At 44.1% G+C, this 19,801-nt stretch overlaps 1 protein-coding gene and 1 long non-coding RNA gene across 2 annotated transcripts in view; both read right to left on the reverse strand.

The window, feature by feature from the left end:
* LOC309563035 overlaps positions 1 to 19,801 on the reverse strand; it is a 268,455-nt gene that overhangs the window by 161,609 nt on the left and 87,045 nt on the right. The window lies entirely within an intron of this gene.
* Positions 1 to 19,801, reverse strand: part of LOC309563351 (membrane-spanning 4-domains subfamily A member 8-like) — a gene marked incomplete at both ends in the record, with an annotated part of 65,642 nt that overhangs the window by 32,664 nt on the left and 13,177 nt on the right. Inside the window, one exon of the mRNA XM_082267745.1 lies at positions 3,837 to 3,893. Coding sequence (XP_082123871.1) covers positions 3,837 to 3,893 — 57 coding nt within the window. The remainder of the gene's footprint in view (positions 1 to 3,836; positions 3,894 to 19,801) is intronic.

A 19,801-nucleotide genomic window follows, 5' to 3' on the forward strand; every position in this document is an offset into this window, starting at 1 on the left:
AGGATTTTAATGACACTAAACTAGGTTCACACGGGATTCCTGGCAGGCAGGGAGGGAAGGGAAGACTGCACATTACAGTTAAAAGACCTACCCCACCTGTTCAGTACCAGATTTGTGTAAAAAATTGTACAAAATATTGGCCCACTTTGGCCGATACCGATACTTAGTGACCAAAATATCGGTATCGGTATTGGACCTGAAAAAAACATATCGGTCTATCCCTACTGTATATAATCCTTATAGCATTGTCACTTTTTCAGCTATGTAGAAAATTAAAAAAATAACTCACCGGAATAGGAGACTCAATGTTAGGTAAAATAGCCAAGGTTTACTCGAACCCGTCAGCTAGAGTAAAAGCTAATGAAACATTGTCAGAACTCTTCTCGATAAAAAATGGGAAGAGGCAGGGATGTCATTTGTCCCCACTCCTTTTTGCTTTATCGTTAGAACCTTTTTATGCAAAATCCGTTTAAACCCAGACATTGGAGGAATAAAACTAGGACAAACACAGTACAAAATTGCAGCATAAGCAGATGATTTATTATTTATAGTAACAAACCCAGACATTTCACTGCCGAATCTATTAGAGGAATTTTAATAGTTTGGTATACTCTCCAACCTTAAAATAAATTATGGGAAATCGGAAGCATTGGGAGTGGGGATTTCAAAGTTACATATGTCTACTTTGAAAGCTAATTTCAAATTTAGATGGAATGACCTGGCAGTGAAGTATCTGGGAACTTATATACCTGCAGATCTCTCTAAAGTATACAAGCTTAACTTCCCCCCTCTAGTGTTAACTAAAAGGTTGCTGAGACAATGGCAGGGAGGTTTACAATCTTGGTTTGGGAGGTGTAATCTGTTAAAAATGAGTGTTCTGCCTAAATACCTATACCTTATGCGTGCATTACCGATACAAATCCCAAATAATTTTTTCAAGACTATCCATACTCTATTTATGAAATATATATGGGCACACAAAAAACTACGTATAGCACGTAGCACCCTCAGTTTACCTAGACGAATGGGTGGTATTGCATTTCCGGATGTACGTAAATACTATTTTGCTATACACTTGAGCAGAGTTTTGGACGGGTGGCGCCATTCAGAGACAAAACTCTAGACACAAATAGAACAGGCACAATCTACTGTAACTTTGAAGAGAGCATTATGGTGTTACCGGACCATACCTAGAACTCTGAAACTGCACCCAGTAATAGGGACTACATTACGTATAGGTTTTCAGCAGAGCCTGCAACAAAAATTGACAACTTTAGACTCACCGCTATTCCCAATACTGGGGAACCCCCAATTTACCCCAGGTTTAGATGGGCAGGGTTTTAAGAGATTAAGAGAAACAGGGCAAGAACAAGCATCAGCATTTCTGCTAGAGAAAAAATGGCCCTCTGTCACAAGGTTAATGGACGAAGCGGGTCCATTTAATCTCTCTTTTTGGCAGGCAATTCAGATACACCATTTTTTAGCCTCAATACCAAACCCAGAGTGTTTTGCTAGATCTTTGACAAAGTTTGAGAAATGTTGCGAGGAACCTGGAGGTCTACCACATGCTTTATCAATCTCATATAAATTGCTAACTACACCGGTGGAACAACCGAGGTTATCTTGGGTTGAGAAATGGAAAAATGATTTCAACTGAGATTTTTCACAAGAACAGAAACAGAGGATCTTTAACTACTTGCCTACTGTGCACTTAAACCCCCTTCCCATCCAGACCAATTTTTAGCTTTCAGCGCTCTCACACGGTCATGCTACACTGTACCCATATGAAATTTTTATCATTTTTTTCACACAAATAGAGCTTTTTTTTGGTGGTATGTAATCACTGCTGGGTTTTTTATATTTTACAAAAAAAAAGAAAAAAGACAGAAAATATTGAAAAAAAAAAGTTTTTCTTATTTTCTGCGAGTAAATTTTGAAAATAAATTTTTCTCCTTCCCTGATTTGCGCTGATGAGGCGGCACTGATGGGCACTGATAGGCTGCACTGATGGGCACTGATGAGGTGGCACTTATGGGCACTGATGAGGTGGCACTTATGGGCACTGATGAGGAGGTACTAATATGCCGCACTGATGAGCACTGATAGGCGGCACTGATAGGCGCCACTGATGAGCACTGATAGGCAGCACTGATGAGCACTGATAGGCGGCACTGCTGGGCACTGAGAGGTGGCACTGCTGGGCACTGAGAGGCGGCACTGACGGGCGGCACTGATGGGCACTGATAGGCGGCACTGATGGGCACTGGCGGATGGCACTGATTGACACTGATGGGTGGCACTGATGAGCACTGATGGGCGGCACTGATGAGCACTGATGGGCAGCACCATCAGTGCCCACACTCAGTGCCCATAGTGCTGCCAGTCAGTGCTCATCAGTGCCTAGATGAGCAGGCACTGATGGGCACTGACTGACAGCACTATGGGCACTGATTGTGGGCATTGATGGGGGGCACTGATGGCGGCACTGTGGGCACTTTGTGTATGTTTTTTTTACCTCTAGTAATCAGGGCACTGGTGATCGGTGCCCTGATTACATTTGTTCTGTGTCCCCGGCGCTGTGCAGCTCTCCCTCCTTCCTCACACTGCAGGCTCCGTGTGAGGAAGGAGTGCTGGCGATGAGAGATGATCTCATATGTTTACATATGAGATCATCTCTCATTGGACGGTCCGATCACGTGGTGGATGGCCGCTGTGATTGGCCATTCACCACGATCTGTGATCGGCTGTGTCCAAGGGACACGGCCGACACAGATTTTGCCCGATGCGCGCTCGTGGGAGCGCGCGGGGAGACTGTTTCTGGGAGGCGGTATAAAGACGGCCTCCCGAAAATGTGAGTCCGCGCTGCAGCCGTATATAGGCTGTAGCGCAGATGGGAAGTAGTTAAGTTTGTTTTTAAACCAGCAAGATGTACGAAAACTCATGAAACAAACTTTAAGATATTCACTAGGTGGTATAATACAAAGGACAAACTACATAAATGGTACCCACAAGAAACAGATGGATGCTGGAGATGCGGTAAGGAGAGGGGCACACTCTTCCATATCTTTTGGGCCTGCGCAAAGATAAGGCCGTTTTGGTCGGGAGTAGGTGCCATAATTCAGACTTTTACAAATTTCAAGATTGAGGAGGATCCGGCCCTTCTCCTCCTCCACGTTTCCAAGATACCGATTAGAGATTATGCGAGATCTATTATCCCCTATTTGTTAGAAGCCGCCAAAGCCTGTATACCACTATACTGAAAAAAAAAACTATCCCCATCAGTGTCAGATTGGGTACGGAAGGTGGAAAATATTAATAAAATGGAGGGCCTAATTTGGACCTCACACCATAAACAGGAAAAATATAAAAGCATATGGGGTTTATCTGTTTATTACTTCAGAAGAGGGAAAACAACTCTTGACAGAGGGGAATGGATGAATGTAGGAAGAGACGGAGGGGAGAGATTGAGGCCTCCATTTCTGGTGAGGAAGGAGGGGATTCCCCCCCCCCCTTTTTTTTTTTTGTTTTGTTTTTGTTTTGGGAATAGATGGAGTTGCTAAATGGAAAACGAGGAAGGGTAACAGTATTACAGGAAGATAAAAGGAAAAGAGATGTCTTAAGATATAAATATGAAAAATTGTATAATCAATATGACTATGGCATATATCTGATAGACTGTGAGATATGAGTTTGTAGGAGATAGACATCTCAAAGAGACCCTTTACACCACATGACTTATGTAGTCTTGATATACTTTTCACGTTGTATATGTTTGTTATTTGTTTTTTGGGAAAAAATCCAATAAAGTAATAATTGAAAAAAAAAAAAGAACTCACCAAACAGATATTGGGTTTGCTGTTAGCTGCAAGTGTCAGAGATCCGGCAATGATGTACTGCGATTAAAAAAAAAAAGTAAGAAAAAAAGAGCACGTTATTCTAAAACATTACTTGCACAAATGTTAGAAGCATTTGTTACAACTGAGCAAGATGTCACTGTTTATCCAGAGAAATTCCTGTATTGTCAGCTCCATCTAGTGGCTAAAATGCAGTCTAGTTTTCTGAATTAACTCAACCAGAAAACTGTACTGCATTTTGGCCACTCGATGGAGCTGATGATACAGGAATGAAACTCTTAAAAAAAAAAAGTGGCATCATTCTAACACTAGGTAGAACACTGACACAGAGGACCAGTAAGTGAAGCCTTAAAGGTAGCTGTCAAAACTGATAGTACTTGGCACTTACTCTAAACTGGGGGTCCCAGAATGAAGTCTAAAAGATCTACACACAGAGCAGTTGTTTGTCATGGCCTGCAGCAGAGCCAGATGAGCCAGCGGGCTGTCAAAAAGCCAACTGATGGAAGTGATAGCACTAGAAGTGTATCACTGAAACTGCTGGTTCTCAGTGCACACGCTGTGTTGGAGTCAAGATTCATGTGCTGTTACACCAATATGTAAGATATAATGTAATGCATAGTTATGGTAATGTCTATATAATTGGTCATTATACTGCCATCTTGTGGTTATTTCAGTTGTTGCACTTGCCTTTCTGTCTCTCTCTTCTGTGTCCCCTCCTGTCCCCTCCCATTTATGATGTATTTTCTGTTCCTGCTTCTTTATGCTTGTGGGGATAGAGATGGCCACATCTGTCTAGGCCTTCATACAATCTGTTTGCTTCCAGGAACACATTACTATGTTTTAACCTGCAGATACCATCTTAAATCAGCTGCCACATTTTTGTTTTTCTGCTATACCTACTGCTTGCAATAAAACCTACGTGGATGGAAAGAAGCGGTGTCTGGTGAGTTCAACTATCTGATAGCGATTGTCCACGGTGATTGTATCTGCTTATACTGGCCAGGAATAGGTCTCAGCAAGGGATAAGTCACTATTACAACAATTGGAGTCAGAATAATTAAACATGTGCGATTTGTTTAATTCCGAATAAATATTCAGACAAATGTTTCTCTCCATTCACAGATGTAGCTTTTTACGGGGAAACGCACCAGAAAGAAAAAGGATCTGTGATGTCACTGCATTCTGTGCTGAGCGGTGTAACCCGCACTCGGACCCCTCTCTCTACTGCTTATATTTATCTGTTTTTGCTGTAAAGGCATATATATTTTTTTATTAAAACAATATTCTTTGGAACATGCTGCACAATGAGTTTTTCTTCTATCTATGCATATAACATGGCCCATGATTAAAGACAGCTGGTCCGAGGCTCCTAAAGAGATCTAGAGTGTTAGTTGAAACATCTATGGTGGAACATAAGATCCTGCTCCCACACAGTGCCAGTATACACCTGATCCTGGATGATTGAAAGTAATCCTGCATACCACGCTGTTCATGGTCTCCTATAATTTCGAGACCATGGAGTCTTGGTAAGAGGCACATTTTTCTATTTTTGAGCACTGGTGGAACATAGAATCACTTTGTTTGATTCAAGTATCAAGAAGCACTGGAAACAGAGCACCTTGATTCAGTTTCTTTGGTTGAAAAAAAATTTGGACATTTTATAATAATTTTTAAGTGGATATTTTTGGTTACATAATTTGTTTTGACAATTTATCACATTGTTTCATATATGATTATCAGAGGCACCTTTTTTCATTTATGTGGTTGCTGGATGTTTATTGCCCCATAGTAGCTGCCATGGAGAATGTCACTAACAGCTTCTCTCTCTACGTAGATCACGTTCTACAGCCGCTGGCACAATCCCTACCTTCCTACATACGTGACAGAGTACATCTACTGAAGCTACTTCAACCCTATTCCTGAAAGCCTACCTACCTACCAGTGAGTTCCCCTCAATATTTGCTCCTTGTACACGTTCGCTTGAAGTAGGAATCAAAGCAGTCCATTATTTTCTTGTGGATGATCCCCTCCTGAACAGTAAGCAAGCCAATTTCATTTTGAAAGTTACTGAGCACAACTATTTTCAGTTTGAAGTTGACTGCTATCTACAGAGGACCGTAACAGCTATGGGTTGGATTCCTCTGTTATGGAATTTGTCCAGTACTGCCATTCTAATGATTTTGGGCTGTCCTTTACTTTTGTGTGTGTTACCACCTCCCTACCCTTCCTTGATTTAGAATTGTCCCATCTTCACCACACTATTGTAGCCAAAAACTACACCAAACCCACAGCTGCAAACTCTTTTTTGCACTACTTTAGTTGCCACCACACTAGATGGGTAAGAACACATTTTTAGATAAAGAATATCCCCCTGATCTAATAGAGAGGCTTATTCAATTACGTGACTCGTGACACAGAGAGAAGAACATTTAGTACCTCTGGAAAACCTGCGGTTAAATTTGTTACACGATTCCATGCTCAAAACTGTAGAATGGAAAGGATTTTCAGAAAACACTGGTCTATCTTCAAGATCCTTTTTGTGTTCTACCATCTCTAATCAACCCAAATATTCTTACAGACAAAATTCTCATATCAAAATTAAAGTTGCCCCAAGTAAGATCAAACCAATCAAAAAGCCATCTGCCAAACCCCTGCTCACTTTCTTTCTTTCAGTGTAAAAAAACCTAAATGCCTGACCTGCAAACATGTTCAGCAATTTTACAGCTAAAGGTAGGACCATTGACATCAGTTCCTTTTACAATTGCTCAACACAATACATTATATACTGCCTATCCTGCCCATGTGGGTTGCTCTACATTGGCAGGACCATCAGAACATTGAGGAAATGATTTGAGGAACATCATTGATATGTTGTAGGGCAGTGACAAACACAGCCTACCCCCACCATTTGTTGAATATCATAGAAAACAGTCACAGGGTCTAAAGGTGTGGATCATAGAGTCCATTTCACATGAATACCCCCCAGCTGAACAATTCAGGAGACTGTGTCAACAGGGAGAACTATTAGATTTACACCTTGGGCACTCTCATTTCCAGAGGTCTCAATAAAGAAATCACAAAAAAAACAGTCATACTGTATAGTGTCCAGAGTCCCCCGTTCCACATGTTCCTCAGGATTTTGACATACATGTTTGTGCACGCATGTCCACGTACATCATGAATTACAATTTTTTTCTTCATGGTAATTTTATCCATCTTTTATATTATAGTTCAATATACTTTGTACCTTTTAGTGTGAGGGTGTGCATGCATATAGCTTTGCATGTATGTCACTTCATGTTGTCCCAGTCCTTGACTCCCGCCAGTAAGAAAAATTACCTAAGCGATTGCTATTACAAGCAGTGGGAGGGGATGTACCCCCCTTCTGCCACCTTTTTCAGGCTCTGCCAAGCTACTGTAACAGCCAGCAAATCTGCCAGCCAGACACCCAAACAAAGCTGAGATGACTTGACATCACTTTCGGATTACCCGGATGTCATCGGCGCATTTTCAAAAGCTCAAGAGCATACAAAAACACTGATCTCTGGGTTTCAAATGCTTTTAAGTGCAGAGGAGGGATTTGGGGTCTTATTGACCCCAGATCCCTCCATAAGGAGTACCTGTCACGTGCCTATTGCTGTCATAAGGATGTTTACATTCCTTGGGACAGCAATAAAAGGGAAAAAATATATACATTAACCGGTTGCCGACTGCCGCAAGTACATATACTGCGGCGGTCAGCCCCGGCCAGGCAAAGTGACGTACCGATAAGTCACTAGCCTGTCACTAGCTTGTGAGCCAATAGCGGGCGAGCGCGCGCCTGCCCCGGCTCATTCCCTAACAAGTCAATGCGTGTGACCGGCAGACCCGATGTCCGCCAGTCACTCGCAGGCGTTCGTCGTGAAGGGAGAAAGGCAGACGGCTAATGTAAACAAAGCCGCCTGTCATTCTCCCCTGTGTAAAAATGGAGATCATACGGTTCTACTATGTAGGACCGTTGATCTCTGTTCTTACACCAGTAGCCATGTCCAATCACAGTTAGAAACACGCCCCTAGGGACATACTTAACCCCTCCTTCCACAATAAAGTTAACCCCTTCCCTGCCAGTGTCATTTTTACAGTAACAGTGCATATTTATAGCACTGATTACTGTAGTAATGTCACTGGTACCCCCAAAAGTGTCAAAAATGTCAGTCAAGGGTCCGATCTGTCTGCTGCAATGTCGCAGTCCCGCAAAAAAATCGCAGATCGCCGCCATTACTCGTTAAAAAAAAAAAACAACAAAAATTACAAAAATCTTTCCCTTAGTAAACGCAATAACTTTTGCGCAAACCAATCAAAATATGCTTATTGTGATTTTTTTTACCAAGCATATGTAGCAGAAAACAAATTGGCCAAAAATGTTAAAAAATTTTGATTTTTACATTTTTTTGGGGGGGGGAAATTCATATAAAAAAATGTGAAAAATATTGTTATTTTTGCAATATTGTTGCTCTTTTTTTGTTTATAGCGCATGATCAAAAAATCGCACAGGTGATCAAATACCACCAAAAGAAAGCTCTGTTTGTGGGAAAAAAAGGACGTCAAATTTGTTTAGATACAGCGTTGCACGACCGCGCAATTGTCGGTTAAAGTCACGCATTGCCGAATCGCAAAATAGGCCCTGGTCAGGAAGGGGGTAAAATCTTCCGGGGCTTAAGTGGTTAAAGCAACAGTGTAAAAAAATTAACTAAATGAATAATTTAAAAAAATAATTTAAAGCACCCCAGTCCCCCCCCCCCCCATGCTCACAAAGGCGAGCACACACATCGTTCCAACACACACGCAAACAGCAATCATCCCACACATGTGAGGTACCACTACGAATGTCAGATCATTGGCAGTAATTCTAGCACTAGATCTCCTCTGTAAATATAAAGTGTTAACCTGTGAAGGCTTTTAAAGTGTTGCCTATGAAAAGTAAAATGTGCATCGTTTGTTTTGTTTTTTTCCCAAAAAATTGCATTTGAAAAACCCCTGCACAAATATTGTGTGACCTTACAAAAATGCACAACCCACCATTTTATTCTCTAGGGCCTCTGCTTTAAAAACAACATATATAATGTTTGGGTAGTTTTAAGTAGTTTTCTGGTCAAAAAACTAATTTTTACATGTAAACAAAAAGTGCCAGAAAAGGCCTGGTCTTCAAGTGGCTATTTTTAATTTCTCCAACCGATATTAATAAAATGCCTCTTTATATTATCCCGTTCCCAGTGGCCTTTATCCTTTTCATCTTATTTTACTTATTGATTCTTTCTTTTATTTGGGTTATTTCCTTTTTTTCAGTTGGGCATGGATCGGCATGCATTCCATTTTTTCTTTTTCTTTCCCTTTTCTTTTTCCTTTTAGCCAGTTTTCTATAGAAGAATTATACAGATCTCTATTTTTTACAATATATATGAATTTGTAAAGTTTCTTAATCTATTTGGTTTTAATGTAATCATATCACAGAGCTGGGTGGCCATTTTACTGTAGTCTATTTGTATGGTACAGACCTTGGGCAGCCATTTTACTGGAGTACATTAGTATGGTACTAATTTTGTGCAGCTATATTAGTGTAGTCTTTACCAATTATCCTGTATGGCTCCTCCTCTCTGCTCTGTTATTTATACAGTATATACAGTATATATATATATATATATATATATATATATATATATATATTTAGTTGCGTGTCCCCATGAGCATGTCCTTAGGCTTGAAAAAGGAGCCGTTACACTCCGAAACATGTAGCTACTCTTTCCACAATGTGGCCCTTCTAGGTGTGACCACATTTCCAGTCTTGTGCAGTCCATGCACTTCAGGATTTTTGGTTTCATTTCTAGTGTCCTACACAGCTCCTGACAGCAGCATCTGCTCCCTGGCTTCTGAAGACACACTGAGGCCCAACAGCCAAACACACTGGGTGGATGGCATGCTCTTATCCTTATGCACCTTGTGAGTTGCCATTTGTTATTTTTAATAAAATATTTTCCTATATACTGCACTTAGTTGACACCCTCTGCTGTTTCCTTTATATATTGCAGAGATCACTTCAGTCTCATTGAGGAGCTGCCACGGATATTTTTGGACCTATGGACTTTTAGTTACATAGTTAGTCAGGATGAAAAAAAGGCACAAGTCCATCTAGCTCAACCAATTAAAAAAAAAAAAAAACACAACCAAACAATCCCATATACACAATCCTATACCCACAGTTTATCCAGAGGAAGGCAAAAAAACCTCAGCAAAGCATGATAGAATTTGCTCCAGCAGGGGAAAAAATTCCTTCCTGATCCCCTGAGAGGCAATTGAATATTCCCTGGATCAACTTTACCTATAAATATTAGTACCCATTTATATTATGTACACCCAGGAAAGAATCCAGGCCTTTTTTAAAGCAATCTACTGAGCTGGCCAGAACCACCTCTGGGGGGAGTCTATTCCACATTTTCACAGCTCTTACTGTGAAGAAACCTTTCCATATTTGGAGATGAAATCCCTTTTCCTCCAGACATAAAGAGTGTCCCCTTGTCTTCTGTGATGACCTTAAAGTGAATAACTCAACACCAAGTTCACTATATGGACCCCTTATGTATATATCCATGTTGATCATATCCCCCTTAATCTCCTCTTCTCAAGAGAGAATAAATTCAGTTCCTCTAATCTTTTCTCATAGCTGAGCTCCTCCATAGCTCTTATCAGTTTGGTTGCCCTTCTCCCCATTTTCTCCAGTTCCCCGATATCCTTTTTGAGAACTGGTGCCCAAAACTGAACTGCATATTCCAGATGAGGTCTTACTAATGAATTGTAAAGGGGCAAAATGATATCTCTCTCTCTGGAGTCCATGCCTTTCTAGAAGAAATGACTTTGCTTGCTTTGCAAACTGCAGCTTGGCATTGCATGCTATTATTAAGCTTATGATCTACCAGAACACCCAGATCCTTCTCCACTATGGATTCCCCCAGTTGTACTCCCCCTAGTATGTATGATGCATGCATATGCTTAGCCCCCAAGTGCATAACTTTACATTTATTAACATTAAACCTAATTTGCCACATAGTTGCCCAATGAAACAGTGCATTGAGGTCAGCTTGTAAGTTGGAGACATCCTGTAAAGAAGTTATTCCACTTCATAGCTTGGTGTCATCTGCTAAGACTGAAACGGTACTGTTATTCCCAGACCCTATATCATTTATAAATGTATTAAAAATGAAGGGTCCCAACACTGAACCTTGGGGTACACCACTGATAACTTTAGACCATTCAGAGTAAGAATCATTAACCACTACTCTCTGAATTCTATCTTCTAACCAGTGTTCTATTAATTTACAAATTGATCTTTCCAAGCCAGTAGACTTTACCTTACACATTAGCCGTGTGTGGGGAACTGTGACAAACGCTTTTGAAAAATCCAAGTTTAATACATCCACAGTCACCCCTCTGACCAAGGGTTTACTTACCACCTCATAAAAATAAATTAGGTTGGTTTGGCAACTTCTGTCTTAGCTGTCTGTTGCTAAAAATATATTGTTCCAGCAAGAACTCATCTATGTGGTCTTTTATTAAACTCTCCAGTATTTTCCCAACTATAGAAGTTAAACTAACAGGTCTATAGTTACTTGGTAAAGACTTTGATCCCTTTTTAAATATAGGCCTGGCCCTACGCCAATCCAGTGGTACTATTCCAGTCCTTAACGAGTCCCTAAAAATTTGACACAAAGGCTTTAAAATGAAAGAGCTCAGATCTTTTAGGATCCATGGGTGGATGCCATCTGGTTCAGGTGCTTTATCCATCTTTATTCTGTCTAACTATTTCTGGACCATATCACTTTTGAGCCTTTGAGGATAATTTGGGGCTGTTCATTATCATCCTAATTTCGGTCATGAGCTCCCCCATGCTCCTTTGTATACACAGAGCTGAAGAAAGATCGCCTTAGATCGCCTTAAAGGAGGAAGGAGCCATTGTAAACATAAGGAAAAGAAGGAAATATAAAAAGTATATGGGGTTATATAAATGGTGGAGTATATGTCCATATACAGTAGTTTAGACGTCTAAATGTTGCAGTAATCCTTTACCTTTAAATAGAGAATCAGTCAGTCAAACCAAGGTGATCCATCCACTGCCTGATGGTAATAGTTGTCCAGTGGAGAGAATCCAAGATAGTTCCTTATATTTAAATCTAAGTGATATTCTCACCTGAAATAGATGATAGCCAGGCGATCTTGATGCCAAATCATCCAAAAAGGGTGGTGCATCATTAGAGGAATCCAGCATTTAGCAATGTGTGGGACCTTCCGGAGCGATCACCCGACCCCACAGTGTCCGGCGTCACCGAGCAGCGCATGCGCTGTGCCGCCAGACACTTTGGGGTCTGGTGATCGCCCCGGAAGGTCCCACACATTGCTAAACACTGGATTCTTCTAATGATGCTTCACCCTTTTTGGATGATTTGGCATCAAGATCACCTGGCTATCATAGGTCAGAATATCATTTAAATTTAAATATAAGGAACTATCTTGAATTCTCCCCACTGGCTTACTATTGCCATCAGGCACTGGAGGGATCACCTTAGTTTTGACTGACTGATTCTCTATTTAAAGGTAAAGGGTTACTGCAACACTTAGATGTCTGAACTATATGGACATATACGTATATGGACTATACCATTTATATAACCCTATATACTTTTTCTATTTCCTTCTTTTCCTTATGTTTAGAGTGGCTCCTTCCTCCTTTAAGGCGATCCTTGTGAGCAACTTTGGGAGTTTATTCCAGCAAACCTACATGGCTATCTATAACCGCTATCGGTGGTAGTGTTGTTCTGATCTAAGACTGATTCTTGCAGGTTCTATTATCCCAATATATTCTGGGCATCTTGATAAATTGGCCCTGGAGATATAATACTACCTGTAAATACAAAATAACCCCCTCCAGGCCCACAGACATTTCGGACCCCTCTACAAGGACCTGTTATCTGCATTGCAGTCATTTATACTTTCCATAACACATCTCAATGCTGTAAGTATGGTTGGCCTATTTGTATAACTCACATATGGATAAATGTGTTTTTTGTAAATATACCGTATACAGTATCTCACAAAAATGAGTACACCCCTCACATTTTTGTAAATAATTTATTGTATATTTTCATGTGATTGAAGTAATGACACTTTGTTACAATGTAAAGTAGTGAGTGTACAGCTTGTATAACAGTGTAAATTTGCTGTCCCCTCAAAATAACTCAACACGCAGCTATTAATGTCTAAACCGCTGGCAACAAAAGTGAGTACACCCCTAAGTGAAAATGTACAGATTGGGCCCAACTAGCCATTTTCCCTCCCCGGTGTCATGTGACTCATTAGTGTTACAAGGTCTCAGGTGTGAATGGGGAGCAATGTGTGTTAAATTTGGTGTTATCGCTCTCATTATCTCATACAGGTCACTGGAAGTTCAACATGGCACCTCATGGCAAAAAACTCTCTGAGGATCTGAAAAAAAGAATTATTGCTCTACATAAAGATTGCTTAGGCTATAGGAAGATTGCCAAGACCCTGAAACTGAGCTGCAGTATGGTGGCCAAGACCATACAGTGGTTTTACCAGGACAGGTTCCACTCAGAACAGGCCTTGCCATGGACGACCAAAGAAGTTGAGTGCACGTGCTCAGCGTCATATCCAGAGGTTGTCTTTGGAAAATAGACATATGAATGAGTGCTGTCAGCATTGCTGCAGACAGAGGATAATGGGGGGAGGGGGGTCAGCCTGTCAGTGCTCAAACCGTACAGCAAACACTGCATCAAATTGGTCTGCATGGCTGTTGTCCCAGAAGGAAGTCTCCTCTAAAGATGATCCACAAGAAAGTCGCAAACAGTTTGCTGAAGACAAGCAGAGTAAGGACATGGATTACTGGAACCATGTCCTGTGGTCTGATGAGACCAAGATAAACGTATTTGGTTAAGATGGTGTCAAGCGTGTGTGTCAGCAACCAGGTGAGGAGTACAAAGACAAGTGTGTCTTGCCTACAGTCAAGCATATTGGTGGGAGTGTCATGGCCTGGGGCTGCATGAATGCTGCTGGCACTGGGGAGCTACAGTTCATTGAGGGAACCATGAATGCCAACATGTATGCAGAGCATGATCCCCTCTCTTCGGAGACTGGGCCACAGGGCAGTATTCCAACATGATAATGACCCCAAACACACCTCCAAGACGACCATTGTCTTGCTAAAGAAGCTGAGGGTAAAGGTAATGGACTGTCCAAGCATGTCTCCAGACCTAAACTCTATTGAGCATCTGTGGGGCATCATCAAATGGAAGGTGGAGGAGTGCAGGGTCTCTAACATCCACCAGCTCCGTGATGTTGTCATGGAGGAGTGGAAGAGGACTCCAGTGGCAACCTGTGAAGTTCTGGTGAACTCCATGCCCAAGAGGGTTAAGGCAGTCCTCAAAAACAATGGTGGCCACAAAAAATATTGACACTTTGGGCCCAAATTGGACTTTTTGACTTAGGAGTGTACTCACTTTTGTTGCCAGAGGTTTAGACATTAATGGCTGCGTGTTGAGGTGTTGAGTTATTTTGAGGGGACAGCAAATTTACACTGTTATACAAGCTGTACACTCACTACTTTACATTGTAGCAAAGTGTCATTTCTTCAGTGTTGTCACATGAAAAGATAGAATAAAATATTTACAAAAATGTGAGGGGTGTACTCACTTTTGTGAGATGAAGCCAAGATTCAGCAATACCAATTCAATCATATTTCTCCTCATGCACCAGAGCTTCTAACTCACCTATTTTGCTTGGCAGACTTCTGGAATTGGTGAACAAACACTTTAATTCATTGTCACTTTTTGCATATTTTTTTTTTATTTTAGTACAAAAAGGGTTGTTTGTAACATGGGTAGGGTTGAGCGGACACCTAGATGTCCGTGTTCGACGGGTTCGGCCGAACTTTAAAAAAAAGTCCGGGTCCGTGTCCCGGACTTTTACCGAACTTTTCCCGGACACCGAACCCCATTGAAGTCAATGGGGACCCGAACTTTAAGGCACTAAAATGGCTCTAAAACACCAAAGGAAAGGGCTAGAGTGCTGCAAATGGCAGCAAAACGTAATTAAGAGCATGGCAAGTGCTCTGCAAACAAATGTGGATAGGGAAATAACTTAAAACAACAAAAAAAAACAGAAAAATAAAACAATGTTCTTCTTCATCTCTGAAGGACGAGGCCCATATGGAGTAGGAGGGAGGTTGAGGTGGTGGTGGATGTGGCGGTGACATAGGCGTGCGCACAGGGTGTGCTGGGTGTGCCTGGGCACACCCTAATCACCTAGGGCACATAGCATTGCCAGTGAGGAGATGGGAAAGATCTCCCTGGGACCTGCTCTGCTCTATTTCTCCTTGCCTACAGGTACATGGCCCCGATACATTACTCTCCCTGCTGGCAAACACATGCATGTGTATTTCAACTTTGGGGTGCACACCTTAATGCAATAGGCTGCGCACACCTATGGGCGGTGTAGGTGGAAGCGGCGGTGGAGGAGGACCAGGGCCGGATTAACAGCATCATGGGCTTGGTGCTGAGGATTTTGAAGGGCCTTAAGGGCCGTGCCTTGCCATGCACCCAGAGGAGGAAGGGTGCAGCCATGCATGCCTAATTCAACATGGGATGCTGTCTCTGAAGCCCATAAACACATCCATGCATCGCCAACTGTCCCTCCTTGTCCGGCCTTCACGCTGTGTGGGGAGGTTCTGAGGGTGCTGCCTGGGGAAGCGAGCATAGAAGCCAGACTTCTGTGTTTACAAGTGACAGAAGAGCGGTAACAGTGAATATGGCCAACCCGGGGCCTATATAAAAGGTAGGGGCCTGGAGCTGCAGCTCCAATAGCCCCTACATTAATCTGGCCCTGAGGAGGAGGACGAGGTAGCCAACACTGCTTCTTTTGAAAAATTTTAAATGAGGGTACACCCCAAAAGAGTGAGAAAGAGCAAAAATGGAACAATGGGTGGGTAAGGTCGGTATCCATTGCTATTCTGCATAAGGTACGGAAAAGTCCCGTGGGATCCATGCCTGGTTCATTTTAATGAACGTGAGCTTGTCCACATTGTCTCTGGACAGGCGGCTGCGCTTGTCTGTTATAACGCCCCCAGCCGTGCTAAATACCCGTTCAGATAATACACTGGCTGCAGGGCACGCCAGCACCTCCAAGGCGTAAAGGGCAAGCTCAGGCCATGTGCCCAATTTGGAGACCCAGAAGTTGAAGGGGGCAGACCCGTCATTCACTACATGTAGGCGTGTGCACACATACTGCTCCACCATGTTGGTAAAATGCTGCCTCCTGCTAAGACGTTCCATCTGAGCTGCTGGTGCTGCTGTTTGTTGTGGCGTGCTGACAAAGCTTTTCCACATTTCGGCCATGCTAACCCTGCCTTCTGAGGTGCTGGCGGTGCCCTGGTTGCGTTGGCGACCTCCTCCTCCTCCTCCTCTGCCTTGTGCTTCCACTGTGGCCCCGCTGTCAGATGGGAATGCCAGCAGCATGGCGTCTACCAGCGTGCGCTTGTACTCGCGCATCTTGCGATCGCGCTCCAGTGAGTGAATTAAGGACGGTACGTTGTCCTTGTAATGGGGATCCAGCAGCGTGGCCACCCAGTAATCAGCACAAGTTAGAATGTGGGCAACTCGGCGGTCGTTGTGGAGACACTGCAGCATGTAATCGCTCATGTGTGCCAGGCTGCCCAGAGGCAACGAAAGGCTGTCCTCTGTGGGAGGTGTATCGTCCGTGTCCTCTGTATCCCCCCAGCCACGCACCAGTGATGGCCATGAGCTGGCCTGGGTGCCACCCTGCTGTGAACATGGTTCCATCTCCTCCTCCAGCTCCTCCTCCTCCTCATCCTCCTCATCCTCCAGAACTGTGCCCCTGCTGGACAATTGCGTCCCTGGCGTTTGCGTGTGCAGGAACCCACCCTCGGAGCCCCTTGCGAATGACTGCCCTGAAAGCCTTGGAAATGTTACCTCTTCATCCTCCTCCTCCTCCTCATCCTGTGCCACATCCTCTTCCATCATCGCCCGAATTGTTTTTTCAAGGAGGCATAGAAGTGGGATAGTTAAGCTGAGAACGGCGTCATTGCCACTGGCCATGTTGGTGGAGTACTCAAAACAGCGCAACAAGGCACACAGGTCTCGCATGGAGGCCCAGTTATTGGTGGTGAAGTGGTGCTGTTCCGCAGAGCGACTCACGCGTGCGTGCTGCAGCTGAAACTCCACTATGGCCTGCTGCTGCTCGCACAGTCTTTCCAGCATGTGCAAGGTGGAGTTCCACCTTGTGGGCACGTCACATATGAGGCGGTGAGCGGGAAGGCCGAAGTTACGCTGCAGCGCTGCCAGGCGAGCAGCAGCAGGGTGAGAACGCCGAAAGTGCGCACAAACGGCCCGCACTTTCTGCAGCAGCTCTGACATATCGGGGTAGTTTTTAAGGAACCTCTGCACCACCAAATTCAGCACATGCGCCAGGCAAGGGATGTGCGTCAAACCGGCTAGGCCCAGAGCTGCTATGAGATTTCGCCCGTTATCGCACACCACCAGGCCGGGCTTGAGGCTCGCTGGCAGCAACCACTCATTTGTCTGCTGTTCCATGCTCCTCCACAACTCCTGCGCGGTGTGTGGTTTGTCCCCCAAACAGGCAAGTTGTAAAACTGCCTGCTGTCGTTTACCCCTGGCCGTGCTGAAGTTGGTGGTGAAGGTGTTACGCTGTCCGGATGAGGAGGCGGTAGAGGATGAGGAAGCGGAGTAGGAGGAGTTAGGAACAGGAGGCAAACTGAAGCGCCCTGCAATCCTCGGTGGTGGAAGGACATGCGCCAAATTGCTATCCGCCTCAGGCCCATCCGCCACTGCATTTACCCAGTGTGCCGTTAGGGAGATATAACGCCCCTGACCGTGCTTACTGGTCCACGTATCCGTAGTTAGGTGGACCTTGGCACAGATGGCGTTGCGCAGTGCACACCTGATATTTTCCCCCACTTGGTTGTGCAGGGAAGGGATGGCTTGCCTGGAAAAGTAGTGGCGGCTGGGCACGACGTACTGTGGGACAGCCACCGACATAAGGTTTTTAAAACTGTGCGTCTCCACCAGACGGAATGACAGCATTTCAAAGGCCAATAATTTTGAAATGCTGGCATTCAGGGCCAGGGATCGCGGGTGGGTAGGGGGGTACTTCCTCTTCCTCTCAAGTGTTTGGGAGATGGAAAGCTGAACGCTTCCACGGGACATTGTGGAGATGGTTGTTGGTGACCCAGGTGGTGGTGTTGCTGACAGATCGTCTGTTTGCGGGGTGGCAGGTGCCGGTATCACTACAGATGTGGCTGGAGCGGCCGAGACTGCAGCAGAAGAGGAAGCAGGATGAGCCAGAGACGTTTCTTGGTTTTGAAGGTGTGTACTCCACTGCAGCTCGTGCTTTGCACTTAGATGCCTGATCATGCAGGTTGTGCTCAGGTTGAGAAGGTTTATGCCTCGCTTCAAGCTCTGATTGCACAGGGTGCAAACCACTCGTGTCCTGTCATCAGCACATTTTCTAAAGAACTTCCACGCTAGAGAACTCCTTTGAGCTGACTTTGGTGCGCTCGTTCCCTTGCTGCGTTGGGCAGTAGCGGGCGTAGTGTCTAGGGCACGGCCGCTCCGCTTCTGCACCCTGCTCCCTCTTCTGCTGTGCTGGTGGCTCTGTGCGACCACCACCTCTTCCTCCAAACTACTCAGGTCACCTGCATGACGTTCATTCCATGTGGGGTCGAGGACCTCATCGTCCTCCACATCATCTTCCACCCAGTCTTCACCCCTGCCCTCCTTGTCGGTCTCCACAATGCTGAACGCCGCAGCAGTTGGCACCTGCGTTTCGTCATCATCGGAGACGTGCTGCGATGATCCTTGCATGTACTCATCTTGAGAAATAAGTGGTTGGGCATCGCTGCACTCAATCTCTTCCACTTCTGGGGCAGGGCTAGGTGGATGGCCCTGGGAAACCCTGCTGACACAGTCCTCAAAAAGAATAAGAGACTGCTGTATGGCTTGGGGCTCAGACTGCTGGCCTGATTTGCAAGGGGGTGAGGTGAAAGACGGTTGGACATTGGCTGCAGGTGCCAACTCTGACCTTTCTGCAGTAGACTGGGTGGGAGACAATGTGAAGGAACTGGAGGCACTGTCAGCAGCAAACCAATCTACTATCGCCTCAACTTGTTCTGGCCTCATCACTTCTAGGGGCGTTTGATGCCCTACCAAATACTGATGCAGGTTCTGTCGCCTACTCACACTTGAGGAAGGTGTTTCACTTGTGCGTGTAGCTGGCACAGATCGACCACGTCCTCTCCTTGCAACAGGAGCTCTACCAGCAGCACCACGACCCAGGCCACGGCCCTTATTTGACGGTCTCCTCATATTTCTGTAATTTAAGATCTTGCCCTAGAAAGGTTTTTATTGAATAGCGGAATAGGAAATATGATCCAAAAAAGTGTATGTATCTCGCACGTACAAAACCACACTAGGCCCCAGTTACTATTGTTTCTACCCCTAAAAGGATGGATGAAGAGTAGGAGGAGTATGGAACAGACAGCACCCTCAAATCTTCAGAAGTATGAGATGAACCCCAAAAACTTGGAAAGGTGGATCTCACACGTACCGACACAGACTATCCCGCAATTCAATTGATCCTCAAAGGTTTTTATTGAATAGCGGAATAGGAAATATGATCAAAAAAAGTGTATGTATCTCGCACGTACACAACCACACTAGGCCCCAATTACTATTGTTTGTACCCCTAAAAGGATGGTTGAGCAGTAGGAGCAGGAGTATGGAACAGGCAGCACCCTCAAATCTTCAGAAGTATGAGATGAACCCCAACAACTTGGAAAGGTGGATCTCACACGTACCGACACAGACTATCTC

Source organism: Pelophylax lessonae (assembly GCF_965119305.1).
Source record: "Pelophylax lessonae genome assembly, chromosome: 9".
Lineage (NCBI taxonomy): Eukaryota > Metazoa > Chordata > Amphibia > Anura > Ranidae > Pelophylax > Pelophylax lessonae.